This window comes from Sorex fumeus, unplaced genomic scaffold (genome assembly GCF_029834395.1).
Source record: "Sorex fumeus unplaced genomic scaffold, SorFum_2.1 ptg000044l, whole genome shotgun sequence".
Lineage (NCBI taxonomy): Eukaryota > Metazoa > Chordata > Mammalia > Eulipotyphla > Soricidae > Sorex > Sorex fumeus.
Window position 1 is genome coordinate 10,276,666 of NW_026606101.1, and position 16,900 is coordinate 10,293,565.

The following is a 16,900-nucleotide window of genomic DNA, read 5'->3' on the forward strand; positions in this document are numbered from 1 at the left end:
AACGAAAAGCCAGGAGCAAGCCCTGAACACAACTGGCTGTGGCTCAAAAACCAGAAGAGAGAGAAAAAAAAATCATCTTCAACACTAAAGTTTTATAATTTTGTCAATTTTCCAAATAGGAAAAACCAATAAAAGCAACAATATTCTTGAGACTACCTTTTAGAATAGCATGTGTCACGATTCTTTAAAATTGTTAAGTATACGTATAGAAGGATTTAACCAAATCTCTGATACGCAGAAACATTTCATCATCCTAAGACACGAAGCGGGCCAGTGATATTGCTCAGCATGTATGAGGCCCTGGTTTTATCCCTGGTAACACACACGAACACACACACAGCTGGAGAGCTAGTATAAGAGGCTGAGCAGGTGCTTTGCATGCAGGAAATCTAGGTTTGATCCCTGGTACCACATGGTCTTCCCAAGCACTGCTGGGAGTTGTCCCCCAGGCACTGCCAAATGTGGCTAACAAAAGAAGGGAGGGGAGGGAGGGGGGAGAGGGGGGGAGGAAAGACAAAACACAGATTTCCAGCATATTGACCCACAGTCGTGAGTAGTTATGCATTAATCTTTCATTAAACTGGATTCATTGACTCAACTGCTAAAATAAGCAACAATCAAACTTTTAATTTAAATAATTTATTTTTAGTGAAGCAAGACAGTTTTATTGAACAAAAATTACATAGACAGATGCAAGGGGGGACGAAAGAAAGGAATACATGTTCAAGAGAAAACACAAGCTTGAAAGAGCAAATAAACAAGCAAGCAAAGAGACAGAGACAAGCAGCGAGAGAGGTGTTCAAGAGAGAACACGGATCAAAGAGCAAGCCTAATCAGAATTTTTAAAAAATAGTAATATCCAGGGACCAGAGAGATAGTAGAGAAGGTGCTTGCCTTGCACGTAGTTGACCAGAGTTCGATCCCTGGCTCTCCAAATGGTCCCTCAAGCCTGCCAGGAGTAAGCCCTGAGCACTGCCAGGTGTGGCCATGAAACTAATAATAATAATAATAATAATAATTAATAATATCAATTATAACAACAACAATATCTAGGGGCCAGAGTGATTAACTCAATAGACTAAGTGCATGTTTTGCATGTAGGAGGCCTGGGTTCAATCTCTGATACCAAGCACTGTGGGGATTGACTGACCCCTAAGCACAGAGCTGGATGTAGCCCCTGAACATGACTGTGTGCCGCCAAAGACCCAAAATGAAAAAAAAAAATCGAAATTTAATTGCATGATCTTAATTCATTAAGAAATCACATTAGACATGAGAGGCTGAAGAAATAGTACAGGGGTTAAGATACAAGCATGCAAGGTCCAGAGAGATAGTACAGCAGGTAGGCCGCTAGCCTTGCACATGGCTGACCTGGGTTCAATCCCCAGCACCCCGTATGGTCCTCCAAGCACCACCAGGAGTGATCACAGAGTGCAGAGCCAAGAGGAAGTCCTGAGTACTACTGGGTGTGGTCCCCCCACCCCCGCAAAATAAAAAATAATAAATAATAATAACCAGACACTTTTGACAAAAGATGAGGAACTGAGGATAACAGGTGTCCAAATATTTGCCACTCTGAAAAGAAGAATCTGTGGAAAAGAAACAGCAGAGAGAGACAAAAACAAATTTTAAATTCTGGGGCCACAGTGGGTAGGGCATTTGCCTTGCAAGCAGCCAACCCGGTTGAATCCAATCTCGGTTGAATATGGTTTTCCAAGCCTGTCAGGAGTGATCCCTGAACAGAGTCAAAAGTAAGTCCTGAACACTACCAGATTTGCCCCAACCCAGGAATTTTTAAAAATTTTCTCACAAGCTGCATATTGTTTACTGCTAAAACTGTCAGATGGGAAAAATAAACACTTTGCCATCATACACAAATACATATCCTTTATTAGAGAAAGAAAACTACAGCCATTAGCATTTTTCATACCACAAAGCACAAAACCACATTTCTCACCTGATCTTTGGAAAAAGGTTTGACATGAATATGTTTGACAGTCTGAACTACTCCATCATAAAATTTCACAGTGTAAGTACCTAAAATTCAAGAAGATATCATGACTTTAACTTGCAGTTTAAAGAAAGCAACAAAACGTTTTAAAGAATGAACACAAGAGAGCTCCAAACAGTGGCAAACTTATGGGAAGCAAATTATTTACGAACCATATTCAGTCTTACTTATGTACAAGATAATAATGCATCCCTTCATTTCTTACTCTAAAGATTATATTGGATTTTACCTATATGGATCAAAGTCATCAACAATTTTATGGTGTTCCATTAAATATTTTAATTGTACCAAATTTAGACCAAGAACAAAGCGCAGCAGAACAATTAAGAATACGATGAAGGAATATTCATTAGTGAATTATTCATTCTTATCACTTAGTCTATTTTCTGGGCCTAAGGGCAACAACCTTTTTTAAACTTAAATGATGAGCACGGAGAGCTAATAGAGAGGGTAGAGTGTTTGGCCTTGCACACAGCTGACTAAGTTTGATCTTGGGACTCCTTTTGCCCCCCCACCCCCCACCAGCCCTACCAGGAAAGATCCCTGAGCACAGAGTCAGGAGTTAAGTCCTGAGCATCACTAGGCAAGGCTCAAAACCCAAAATAAAATTAAAGAAATGTGATGGCTGAGGTTCAATCCCTGTCACCATATGGTCCCACTGCCAGGAGTGACCCCCAAGTAAGTACTGAGCTGGAAAAAACCCTTCAGCACTACTGGGTATGACCCAAAATAGAAAAATAACTAAATAATAAAAAATCATTACTATTGGGGTCAGGGAGACAGCTTAACGGGCTGAGCCTCTGTTTGCTCTTGGGATTCCTGTCGCGTTTAATCCCTGGCACCACGGGGCACTGCACTCAACCAGAGGGAGCAACCCCCAAGCCCTAGGCAGGAACAGTCCCAGCACTGCCATATGTAGCCCCCAAACTAAAAATAAATGAACTTTGTTTTTAAACCATACCCGGTGATGTTAAGGGATCACTCCTGATGGGCATGGAGGACCATATAGGGTGCCAGGGATCAAACCTGGGTCAGCAGTGTACAAGGAAAACACCTTACCCACTATATTATTGCTCTGGTCCCTAAACTAAGTTTTGAAAATAAATGAAACATAATTACTCTATTATCACACTTTTGCTAGGTTTACTATTCTCAAAATCCATATGAAGTATGTCCATGTTCATGTCACAATATTAAAAAAGAGATGGCCAAAACATTAAGGAATACCTGCAATGTTATCCGTTTTATTCCAAGAAAAAGAAAAAAAACAACAATCACTATGTACATTTTCTCGTTATTCTCTCTTATAATTCCCTGATAAAATGTCTTTTTAAAAAAAACCTCTCCTTACTAGCACCAAAATTAGAACTTTAACTTTTGTATCCTAAAGCCCCGCCATGTCCTTTCCATTTTCTTTTTTGTTGGGGAACAAGGGATAGAGTTCTTTTCACAGGGTAATGCTTCTAATCCCCTGTAAACACGGTAAGCATTCATGGTAAGTTTTACTTTCTCTCTTCATGAAAGAAAGGGCTAAGAGCAGAATACAATAAAGAAGCAAATCTGGTAGACTAGGAGCAGAATGCAAAAAGAAACTAAGCCCTTATGACTATGACTGGCCATCCAAGTTTTCCTTAAGAGAGGCCTCCCAAGCGACGCTCAGCAGTCTCAGGGGCTGCTCTGAGGAATTCTTGGCCCACTTGTTCAGGCTTACATGGTTCAGTGCTAGGGTCTGCTGAAGGGGCACTACTTCAGTCCAGCAGTGTTTGAGGCTGGCCGGGCTGCACCCAGAGATGCTTGGCAGACCATGCAGTGCCAGGGATCACACTCAAGGTCTCACACAGGCAAGACAGCCATTGATGAAGCTACCTCCCTAGCTCTACTCTCCAATTCCAACGCATCTTCTCCCCTCCCACTCCGACCTCTCTTCAAGTCGTATATAAAGCCTTATAAATGGTTAGTCACCACTCTAGTGTCTCAAGCGCAATGCAATCGGGCCTAATTATTTTCCCACCCTAATCCTCATTACCAGCATACAATACCTAGCAATTCAAAGTTACAAGCTACTTGCGTCCCACTTAAATTTTCTTGGGTCATTTCTACCTCCACATCTTTATCCCAGTGTTGTCTTGCCTGGAATGTGCCCCTCAGTGATCCTGTTAATGGCCATAATAGTTCTGTAAACCTCAGGACATGCTGGTACTGGAGACTCGGCCCAACTCTGACTTCTCCCAAACTCCCCTGGAGCCTACTGAGTCATCCACTTGATCTACCTTCAGCTTCCACAGCCGGGGACCTCACTTCTCACACCACTCTCTCTCCCACTCAGCATCTGGTTCACTCCAGAAATATTGTTTCTCAGAATATGATTCCCCACAGTACCAGAGGCAGCAGCAGCAGCATCTACGAAACTGTTAGAGATGTTAAGTTACCAGTTCCACGCTAGACGTACCTACTCTAAAACTCTGCAAATGGAACACAGAAAAACATGTTTCTGGTGATTCTGGTATACACTAAAGTCCGAGACCCACAGCCCAGAAGAATTAGTAATTACTTTCTGCTGTTGACTCCTGGTAATTACACAACAGAAGTGACTGTTAGTCACAAGTGTTACAAACAGAAATAAAGAGACTAGCAAACTAGATAGAAATAAGGAGGCATAGACACAGGTAAGAAAACAAAACAACTGAATTAATCTCTGCCACCACACACCACAAATTGATGATGGGTTATGATAAAAAGAAAAACAAATCTAAGGCTGAACATGATTCTTAATAAGACCATGCAAGCATCAGACTATTTAAGGCAGCTCAGCAGTGACTGAAGACAGAATGGGGATCTGGCAATGCTATCTCTATTATGAGGGTGCTGACAAACGGAAAGAGCAGTGGTAAGTGATGCTATAGCGCTCAAAACACACCTGGTTCAAGCAAACATGGTTTACAGCTCCAGCCACCATAGGGATCAGAGTAAGGGATCTGAGAACTCAGTTCTCGTGAAATCTTAAACATCAAGTGTTCAAACAAGCCATCCATGTCTGTACAATCATATTTCACTTTACTGCCCTTCACTTTATGGCATTTCAGTGCTACATTTTTGAGAGGAGCTCTGAAGAAATGCTCAGGGGGCCAGGATGCTGCTTCCAGAAACACCTGCCAGCGAGGCTGGAGATTTTCATGCCTGAGCCAGGCAATGCGATGCAAGGCCACAGTACTGGGGCTCCAAGCCCAGCAAAGCTGGGTCTCCAGAATCACAAGGAGTGGTCTCAGGGGACCAAGTAGTGCAAAGACCAAACAAGCCCTTGCACAGGCAAGGCGTGCCCTGAATCCTTCCAGCTCTCTACCCAGCCCCAATATTGTTTTTTCTACAAATTGACATTTTGCAACAACCATGTATGGACACATACACTCATAGTGTGTCTATCACATTCAATTCTGAAAATCTGCGGGGAGGGGAGTGGGGGGCGGAAAACCACGCCTGGCAGTGCTATTCAGGAGTGAAGGCATTTCTTACAAGGGGAGTTGGGGCATGGTCATTCCCAGAAGTGCCAGGGACCATGTAGTGCTGGGATCAAATCTGAGCTCTCACAAGTAAAATGCATGCTTCAGACCCTTGAGCCATCTCCCAGCTCGAGGTCTGAAGTGTTTTTCATTTTTTTCCCCGTTTTTTGGTGTCATACCCAGAAGTACTCAAGGATCTCTCCTGAAGGTGTTCAGGGGATTATATGCAGCATCAATGATTCAAACCAAGTCCCTTCCCCATAGTACTATCTCTCCGGCCCCTATAGTTAGTTCTTCTTAAGACATAATCGATTTGCTCGAGCGGGCCCAGTAAAGTCTCCATTGCGACAATTTGTTACTGTGTTTAGCATATTGAATATGTCATGAGTAGCTTGCCAGGCTTTGCCGTGCAGGCGAAGATACTCTTGGTAGCTTGCTGGGCTCTCTGAGAGGGGCCAAGAAATTTAACCTGGCTCGGCCGAGCTAGCCACATGCAAGGCAAATGCCTTACCGCTGTGCTATTGCTCCAGCCCGAAGACATAATACTAATGAAAATTTAGTAGACAGCAGTAGAAAATAAATAAAATGGTCTTTTGGGGGGGGGAGCAGGTGGTGCTGCAGACACATCCAACGGTACTCAAGGGCAACTCCTGGCTCAGTATTGACGGGATGCTCCCAAACATGCACTTGTCATTGGAGCCAGGCCCCATACGTAACGTTTTGTTACTTCTTTGTTTTGGGGTCCACATTTGCAGGGCCTTAGAGTTTACTCCTGGCTCTGTGCTCACGAATCACTCCTGGCAGGGTTTGAGGGAACCATATGTAATGCGAGGGATTGAACCTGGGTTGGCCATGTACAAAAGCAAATGCAATACCCACTGCCCATACACAACCTTTTTTTTAAGGGGGCCAGGGGAGTGGGTGATGGCTGTTGTACCAAACCCGACAATGTTAATGAATTACTCCTGACTCTGCATTCAGGAATTATTCCTGGTGGTCCTCAGGGTACCATATGGGATGCCCGGGATTGAACCCAGGTCAGTGACGTGCAAACCAAATGCAATAGCCACTGCCCATACAAAACATTTTTTTTTCCCTTTTTGGCAGGGGAGATTATACCAAACCTGACAATGTCCAGAGGTTACATCTGGCTCTGCACTCAGGAATTACTCCTGGTGGTGCTCTAGGAGAACTATGTGATGCCGAGGAGCAAAACTGGGTCAGCTGCATGCAAGGCAAGCAACCTATCTGCTATACTATCACTCCGGCCCCATACATAACTTCCCTTTTCTTTCTTTTTTAATTTTTTTTAATTTTTGGCCACACGGATGTAGCTCAGGGCTTACTCCTGGCTCTGCACTCAGGAATCACTCCTGGTGGTGCTCAGGGACCATATGGGATGCCAGAGATTGAATCCAGGGTGGCCATGTGCAAGACGACCGCCCTATCCACTATACTACCTATCCAGCCTCCCCATACATAACTTTAATATGTACTGGAAAATCAGAGAATTTGTGTGACTTGCTTGATTGCCCTGTGCATAGTATTCAAAAACAAAGTCTGAGCATCTCTGAGGTGACCCTATATTTTCAATTATTTTGTCAACAACAAAAGTTCAACATTAGTTACACCAAAATGAAAACTGTCCCGTTTTACAAATATTTTAAATATCCATAAGGACAACATGATAGAATGCTATCAAACAATCTTAACATTTTCAGCTATGTAAGGTCAATTCCTTATTTTGACAGGCTCAGACGGAGCCTTAGGTAAAGGAGCATGCCTCAGTTTCACAGGAGATCTCAGAATAAGGATCAGAATCCAAGCAAGTATGTGAGCATCTGACCAATCTTTTTCACTGCTGCAAGTTCCTCAAAGTTCAAGCCACTGACCCAGAGCACCTGGCCACTCTCAAAAATGACCCTTACTATGACCAAAGGTACACAGAATAAATATTCTCCAAAATAACAAACCAACTCTGGCCCTTCCAAGGAACATTGAACAGACTTAACATAGGTCCACCCTAATAATCTACTCTTAATCCTAAATCTACTCTCAATGCTTTCATATATCACTAAAAAAATGCCCTCCAAGTGAATTTTCCCATCAGTCACTAACCAGAGTCTCTCAATGGCCAAAGACAATACCCAGCACAAGTAAATGACTGGAAAATAAGGACATCATTGGCCCAAAAGCCACCTTCCTCAGGCTCCCTTAAGAACTGCCCCAGTCAATGGGTCTTTACCTTGCATGCAGCTGACCTAAATTTAATCCCCAGCACCACATATAGTCCCCCTGAGCCCCACCAAGAGTAATCCCTGAGAGCCGAGCCAGAAGTAAGTTCTGAACAGTACCAGGGGTGGCCCAGACAGACAGACAGACAGACAGACAGACAGACAGATGGATAAGGCCCCAGAGATAGAGGGGTTAAGATGTAGACTTGCATGTGGATGACCCCAGTTTGACTCCTAGAACTACGAATGGCATTTCAAGCACTACTAGGAGTGATGACTCCTGAGCACAGACTCTAGTATCCCCAAATACTTTTGGGTGTGACTCAATTCTCGCCCTCCCCACCCACTCACACAAGATGCCCTCTTCCTGGCCTAGAGAACTAGCTGGTTTACACTTGGGTTCAACTCCTAGCACCTCTGGTCCCCAAGTAAACCCAGGAGCAAGCCCTAAGCACTGACCCAGGAGGGAAACCCTCACACATTTTCAGGTGTGGTGCTGAAATAAAAATCCAAAGTCCAGGGCTGGAGCAATAGCATAGCTGGTAGGGCGTTTGCCTTGCACACGGCCGACCTAGGTTCAATTCCCAGCATCCCACATGGTCCCCTGAGCACCGCCAGGAGTAATTCCTGAGTGCATGAGCCAGGAGTGAGCCCTGTGCATCACCGGGTGTGACCCAAAAAGAAAAAAGAAAAAAAAAACCCAAAGCCCATAAAATTTATGACATATAAAACAAAGCTTACTGGCCTCACCTTCCTGAAAGTAAGGAATTCAGTAGCTGGGCAATGTAGCAAGTTATCTTCTCTAAGACTAAGGGGGAAAGGACGCACAGGTCACTGAATAGGGCAGGTTTCTGCTGCTTTTCAAGTTTTAAACCTGGGGGCCACTCCCAGTAATGCCTGGGAGCCTCCAGCTCTGTCTGCGCCAGCACTTGCTACACAGTGATCCTATCACTCTACGTCTTCAGGTTTCTGTATGTTTTAAAGTCCACTGTACTGGGCCAGAGAGTTAGTGCAGCCAACAGGCTGAGGTCTGTATGCAGGAAGCCTGAGTACAATCCCCTGAGCACAGCCTGGTGTGGCCCAAAAACCAAAGAGGAAGAATCTACCAGAACTAGTACTCCAGGGGTCTTTTTCACCTCACTCTCCAGGAATTGGAGAATTCATTCCAGAATGACAAAGGTGAGAGACCCCAAGTGTTCTAAGATGGTTTCTCAAACTCCTGAAGTTTCTATACATGACCCTCAGACGGCCTGCAAAGGAATCTGCACGCTTTGGCAGGCAAACTTTCCCCTCCTGAGTCTTCTTAGCAATTTTACGTAATGGGTTTTGGTTCCATGACTTAACAATTTACAAAAATATCCTGTCCAGCAGCCTGACTGCCTCTTTGTGTTCTTCTAACAGCTCTAACCATCCAAAGCAAGGGCAGCCAGCGGGTTGGAAACACCAAGCCAGAGTCAGATCCTGTCTCTGTGTCAGGGCCCAGAAAGAACAGACCTGCTACAGCCTCGATGGCCCTCTCAGGCACCCGCGCACAGGGGCCAGCAGCTGGCCTTAACTTTGCCCCTGTAGGAGAAGCCTGCTCTTGAGAGGCAGTCGGTGCCAGGGGAACCACGGCTTGGGAACACGGGAGCCCCACAAACTACCATGTAGATATGAGATCTCGAAATGGGGATGGAACTGAGAGAGAAAACACTTGTCTTGCATGCGAGTTTGTTGGGTTTGATCTCCAGCACCACAAACAAGGCCTAAAAATAGTTCTGAGGTCTCCCATTTATGTAAGAGCTGCCATTTATGTAAGTGTTCTTTATGTAAGTGCTTGAGCAATTTCTCCTGCAAGCTTAATTTTCTAAAGGAGGCTGGCACAGGGCAGTAACAGTAACAACCTTTCCACAATTATGGGAAAAGCAAATGAAATATGGCGTTCCGGGGGCTGGAGTGATAGCATAGCGATAGGGCATTTGCCTTACACACAGCTGACCTGGGTTCGATTCCCAGCATCCCATATGGTCCCCCGAGCACCACCAGGAGTAATTCCTGAGTGCATGAGCCAGGAGTAACCCCTGAGCATCGCTGGGTGTGACCCCAAAAAGAAAAAAAAATCAGCAGTGCAGATTCGATCTTAGTACCACATGTTCCCCGCCCCCCCACCCCCAAAAGCACCATCTTCATGAAGCGAGAAGAGGAGGAGGAGGACTGAAGATTCCTTTATCAAATGAAAGTGATATGTGGATGGGCGGGTTTTATGCTGAGTGAAATGAGTGAGAAGGAGAGGGACACTGGATGATCACACTCATTTGCAAGATATAAAGAAACATTAAAATAATCCCCACAGACAATAGAAATGAAGCCCAGGAGCAATGATCTGTAGTAGGAAGCTTGCCACAATGGGGGGGAGAAGGCAGTTAAGGACAGAGAAGGGACCATTATGACAATGATAGTGGGAAGTGATCACTCTGGACTAGAACTGAGTGCTGAAAAGAAGTGATATGCATGATACCCTTTTTCCAGAAACAGTATTGCAAACCACAGCGACTAAAGGAAAAAAGAAAAAAGAAAAGGGTTTGCCATATGGAAAGACTAAGGGGCTGGAGGAAAACTGGGGCCACTGGCGTTGGGGAAGTGGATAATGGTGAAATGATAGGTGTTCAAACACTGTACCACTGAAACTCTGTCATGAACTATATATCTCATGGGGACTGAATAATTTTTTTTATAAAAAAGGATTCCTTTATCTCTGTGCAAAACTGTTCATATATGCCTAACAGCCCACACTACAAATTTGGGATCAGTTACAGCATAAAGAAAGCAAAAAAGAGTTACTGCTTCAACACGCAACTCTAGCAAGAAAGAAACAAGGAAATGTCCATAGAATTTCCTGTTGCAAACACAAAATTCAGGCTCCAACCCAGAAAGACTGGACTGGGACGGTGGGTCACATGACTTAAGAATGTGCATAACTGGAACTTTAGAGATAGTACAGTGGGTAAGGCCCCCATTTGCCTTGCGTGCTGCTGACCCGGGTTGAAATCCCTAAGCACCTCCAGAAGTGATATCTCGGGGCACAGAGCCAGTGTAAGTCCTGTGTACCACAAGTATGACCCAAACCCCTGTCCCAAACAAAAAGAACATGCATACTTTTCAGGACCTTGTTCTACTTGTTCCAGTTCCAGAATCAAAGTCAACAGGAAGCAGTACTTCCTTATTTTGTTGTACTTTCACTTTCCCCAGAGAAAATGTCTCACACAGCAGAGCAATCCCAGCAGGGAGCAAAGCCCCGAGAGAAGCTGCTCTGCCTTCCAGGGTAAGAAAATAGGGAGGGAGCTGAGCAGCCCCCAGGGAAGGGGAAATGCAGAATCTCTTCTCCCTACTTTTGTGCACACATGGGGAAGGGGAGGGGTGGTGGCAGGCAGGTACAGTATGGGGCTCCTTCCAGCTCAGTGCTGGTGTAGGAGGGTTAACACTGGCCCTGTATGAAACCAGGAGCTCCTGCATAAAAAAGGTATGCACTGCAGTCCACTGGGTCTCTCCTGCAGCCCCTCCTTTATTCCAGCCCCAAGCTCTAAGGAGGGTAACAAGACTATAGGGTGTAGCCCCCTTAGCACTGATGCTAAATTGCCATGGCCAAAGAACCCGGTGAAAAGGATTAAATAACACGGAAATAACTTTCCTGGTATCTAAGTACTATTTCCTTCCAGAAAGCTCCCATCGGGCCTATTTAGTCAATGCTCAACCTCACCGAAATCCAGGGTTCTGATGAGTGGCATGGTGGGAATATCAGAACAAGCCTTCCAAACTACCTGGGTAATTTCACCTTTGGAAGAAATTACAAGTTCTCTGGACAGAAGTTAAGGCCATATCACCAAGATACCTCTAGCAGCCCCAAGAATACAAAATGACTTTCAGAGGAAACAAAGGGGCAGCTTGCTAGCAAAGCTTCTAGTCACAGCCAATTAAGCCCTGTGGCCCCGTAAACAAAAGAAACTGAGGCAGGGCAGAAAAGAACAAGAGGAACAAGCAAATCCAGCATTATCCCTCTTTATCTTGCAAGCTCTAGAATCTACAACGAAAAAACTAGAAGCTGTGCCTTCATAGATGAAATCTAACTGAAGGCTGACAGCTCAAAGTCATTCTACCTTAAAAACAGGCACAAATCAGAGTTCCCACAAAGGCTTTCCTTCACCTCATGGAAATATCCAATCAGGTAATTTCTCTAAATTTCAAGATTTTCCTCCCCTATGACGTTCCTTTCTGCCCCTTCCAATCACTCTCAAGAACTGATAAGACGGGATAGTACAGTGGGTAGTGTACTTGCCTTGCACATGGCTGACCTGGGTTTGATCCCCAGCATCCCATACAGTCTGTCAGCACTGCAGGAGTGATACCTGAATGCAGAGCCAAGAGTAAGCCCTGAGTACCACTAGAAATGGCCAAAAAGAATAAAAGAGGCCGGGGGGACTAATAAGAAATACCAAAGAGGAGCTGGAGCAATAGCACAGCGGTTAGGGTGTTTGCTTTGCATGCGGCCGACCCGGGTTTGATTCCCAGCATCCCATATGGTCTCCTGAGCACCGCCAGGAGTAACTCCTGAGTGCATGAGCCAGGAATAAATAACCCCTGTGCAAGGCAAATGCCCTACCCGCTGTGCTATCTATCGCTCCAGCCCATATAAATAAAACTAGTAAACTGTAATAACTTCATGACAGAGAGCATGCTTTGATGGATAAAGACCTGGGTTTGATACCTAGCTCCAAAAATAAAATGAAAATAGACTAGTAAGGCATAATCAGAAGGGAAAGTCAAGAACTTGAGCAGATTTTAGCAGAAATTCTCACTCATTCTCAATGTCCTTTGATTACTAAAATTCACAAGACCTAATCTGAAACTTACAGAGCCAATATAATAAGGTTGTAAAAGATTGTTTCAAGAACAACCATTAGCTAAGTTTTCCCCACATATAATTTGGAACTCATGGAGAAAATACACTGAAAACATTTTTTTAAAAACAACTGGGGGGGGGGGGGAGTCTGAAAGACAGTACAGTGGATAGGACTTTTGTTTTGCACGCAGCTGACTCAGGTTGATTGCCAACATCCCACATGGTCCCTGAGCACAGCCAGGAGTAATTCCTGAGCATTGCTAGGTGTCACCCAAAAAGCAAAAAAAAAAAAAGCAAACAAAAAACCCACTACCCATAACAGCTTGAGGGGTCAGACAGTATAGAGAGTTATAGCACTTGATTTGCATATGGATGACTGGGGTTCAATCCCCAGCCCTCTATATGTTCCCAGAGCACAGCCAGGATTAAGCCCTGAACACCTCCAAGTTTGGCCCAATAACAATAAAAGATCTCATCTGCACCACCCTGCTCCCACCCTGGACTAGGTCTTTGGGTATGGGTGAGGGGAATATTCAAGTTCTTCATGCTACAGATACCAGATGCAAATAACAGGACCCTAATCCTTTACTGCCCCACCCCCTGTGAGATATCTCCCTTGGAGAGGATTCCAAGTTCCTCTCTCAATTTGCCCCTCCTTTGCCACTGTCAGAATACAATTCCTTGTTCCCCATTTCAACCCTCACTGGCTCTTGGACATGACTGGAACAGAAGAAAAATGCCTGTTCTAGGCCACCTCCTTACTTTCAAGTTACCCTTGTAATACTCAACGTTTCCCTAATCAAAAGGACAGCTCTCTTCCCAAAGTAGAACACCTCGGATTATATTATTTGAGGGTTGGAGCGGGTATATGGCTGGATTAGCATGAAACAATCAACTTTCCAGGAATACATTTGTGTATATCAAGAACACCTGTATTTCATATCAAATGGTTTAAAATTCAGTGAACAGAAAAATTAATTTTGAAATGAAGACTGAAAAGAGTCTTTGTATTTTGGAGGGCCAGAGACATGTCAAAGGGCTGGAGTACAAGCTTAGCATGCAGAGCCTCAGGTACAATCTCTGGCACTACTTGGTCCCCCAAGCACCGTGAGTATGGCTGCCCCCCCACCCCACGAAAAATTATTCTACTAAAAGTATCTGAAACAAAAGTTTAAGGAAATCTCAGTTTTCCTTCAAAATAAGACTTTTCTAGGTTAAAGTAATTCATTCCTAAGAAAAGAACATAAATTTTATCATGAACATAAATTTACTAGAGATAGGAAAATCAGAGCTTATCTTCCTCTGGAGGTTTGAGGCTAGAAAACTGTGGGGTTTTACATTGTTTTTTTTTAAAAATAAGGGTCACTTCAGGCAGTGCTCAGAGGCCACTGGAGGGGCCACTAGTGTCACCTTGGTCATGCAGAGTGGTGAGGGACATGCAGTGTCTGAGATCAACCTCACACATATCAGGCATGTACTCTACCATATGAGCAACCTCCCTGAAGAAGGGTGTGTTGTAAGGGAAAGTGAGGGCTGGTCTGCGAGTAACCTCCATCCCTATTAACCATAGTCTAGCTATGTGGGGTGGGGTCAGAGGAAGGCGATACAGAGCTTCAGAGAAATCCAAAGTTCTATCGCGTACTGATATTGTTCATTTATGACCATGTCTCAGATCAAAAAATATTTTTTGACCCATTCGCAGATTTATTTATTTCAGTGCCAGGGATCAACTCGAGGTCACACACATGCACAGCAAGTATTTTGCTGCTGAGACACTTTCCCAGTCAGACAAAACTTTTTGGTCAGCAGAGTGCTGCATAATACTTAAATAATTTTATCAAATGAAAACTTAGTGTACGATCACCCCTAAGAATTGCACTAACTGTTCTACCTGTCCCAGACAGTGTGTAGAGATATTGAGCAAACTATGATCATTTTGGTAGAAAATGCTAAAATGAGGATTGCTTAGACTTTGAGTCTATTGTCTGAGAATTAAGACGTTATTACCCATACTTTGGAGGAGGCCACACCTGCAGTGCTTAGGGCTTACGCTTGGCTCTATGCTCAGGGATCACTCATGGCAGTGCTCAGGGGACCATATATGATGCCAAAGATTCAAATCAGAGTCAGCAGTGTGCAAGGCAAGTTATCGCTCCAGCCCACGAACACATATTTTTATTTTGGTAATGCTCCTCTTACCCTTAGATTAGCAAAATTAACCTCAGTTGAGTCAAATTTCCTGTCCTGACTCCTTCTATTTCCAAAAATACTGGCAAAGGCATCTCAACTCCATGCTCCAAATACTAGCACCACAATTTCAACTAGCAGCTCTTATAGTACAGACCACCCTTCTCTCCCCACATCCACAAAGCATATTTTAAAGACATGTTCAACTGATCCTTCCACTATCACAAAAAAAGGAATCAGAGGGGCTGAGTGCATCCACTAGACTTTCCTAGACAGCAGGAGCCTGCACACTTCTCAGACAAGTGACAGATTAACTGTGTTTCAGAAAACAGTAACTGAGACTAAAAAAAAAAAATTAAAATTAAAAAATCAAAGTCCCCCTTTTCAACCAGCTTCCTCCCCATTAATAATCTTTTCCTAACTCCCTACCTGGCAGTTAGCTTAAAGAGAGGATTCCTAGGTAATTCACACACATTGCAAATATATTACCAAATGCTCAAGACACCACTCCCCACCCAAGCCATGAATGGAAACAATCCCAATTTCAATGCCTTACCATCCTTGTTCACAGCAGTGACTTTGGCTGGGTAAAAACGACAATCAGACCAGCAAGCAAGGACCTGCTCATTTATCTGAAATTCCTAAAAAACAAAACAAAAAAAAAAACACACACACACACACAAACAAAAGAGACTATCACCAATTTAATTCAGTAAGACACACATTGAACTAGAATTCTTAAAAATAGGGGCAGGAATTGGGCAGCATAAGAAGGGGAAATGGTGAGGGCTACAAAGGAAAACATTTTTTTTGTCTTGCTGTCACTCCTGACAGTGCTCTGGAGGGAGTTCAGGGGACCTTATGAGATGTCGAGGACTGAACCCAGATCAGCTGAATGCCAGGAAAGTGCCATACCCATCACTCCAGCCCTCATTTCCTGGTGCTCAGCTTTGGAGCTCAAGGCAAAAGATCTGGAAACAAGACTTTCCCATCCACAGGAATATCGCACTCATGAAGGGATTGGTGCTGGAACAATATATGCCTGAAACTCAACCATAAATATCTTTATAACTCTGTAATTCCTGGTAATTTAACAATAATTAAAACAAACAAACAAAAAAACCTTTCCCATCGAGGGAGAGCCAGCAAGTGCAGCCAAGTGCTGAGACTCATCTGCCACTTCTGAGAAATGAGTAAAGCCCAGGCCTCCCAGCAAATATCCCAGCACACAAGCTGGGAGAAAGAAACATTCCCTCCTCTTAATGACACCCAAGCTTTCAAAGGGACTTTTGCCAAAGGAAACCCATTACCTTTAATATTTCATACTGTCTTCACAACACAGAGCTTGAATTAATATTTAAAAGTGGATATTGAGCAACCAAATGGATAACAGTGAACAATCCTAAATTGGAAAAGAAAAACATAACAAAAAAGGCTCTCAAGAGTTCATGGTCTTTCTCTGGTCAGGTGGTAAAAATGAAAAACAGAAGTCAGGGCTGAGTCTGCTCCAAAGGTTTTTCATAAATGCCTCAATGCTGGCTTTAAAAACTCAAAACTCAGAAGTAGGTCTTTATTCTGAGTCAGTAAAAATTCCTGGTCGAGTGATGAAACTTAGAAAACAAAAATCCAACCTTGAGCACAGCTGGGCATGGCCCCCAAACAAAATCAAAACAAAAACAAACCAATGAGTCCGGTCTAATCAATTGTAAGTTCTTGATATAAAGACAGCCTGATGCTGGGCTAGAGCAATAGTTCAGCTAGCGGGACACTTGTCTTGCACGCAGCCAACCTGGGGTTTGACCCCTAGCACCCCAGATGGCTCCCTAAGCTCCGCTGGGAGTGATCCCTGAGCGCAGAGCCAGGAGTGAGCCACTGGGTACGGCCCAAAAATTTGAAAATTGAAAAATTTGCCTGGTGCACCATATGAAAAGATTACTTTATAAAAAGACATTATTAATGATCTGAAGGAGTATTTTTCAACCTTTCTACATGCTGGCACAGACCATGAATTGCTGACTGAAGACCACTGATCTAAAATAGTGTTTCTCTGGGGCTGGAATGATAGCACAGCAGGTAGGGCGTTTGCCTTGCACAT

The 16,900-nt window shown here is 43.9% G+C and overlaps 1 protein-coding gene across 4 annotated transcripts in view; it reads right to left on the bottom strand.

Annotated features, from left to right (window-relative positions):
* Positions 1-16,900, bottom strand: part of PHF20 (PHD finger protein 20) — a 108,642-nt gene that overhangs the window by 44,646 nt on the left and 47,096 nt on the right. For 2 of the 4 annotated variants that reach the window (XM_056121152.1, XM_056121151.1), the window contains exons 4-5: positions 15,362-15,446; positions 1,958-2,037 (exon numbers count right to left, since the gene is read on the bottom strand). In XM_056121152.1, coding sequence (XP_055977127.1) covers positions 1,958-2,037; positions 15,362-15,446 — 165 coding nt within the window. The remainder of the gene's footprint in view (positions 1-1,957; positions 2,038-15,361; positions 15,447-16,900) is intronic. The other 2 variants (XM_056121154.1, XM_056121153.1) reach the window with 1 other exon arrangement.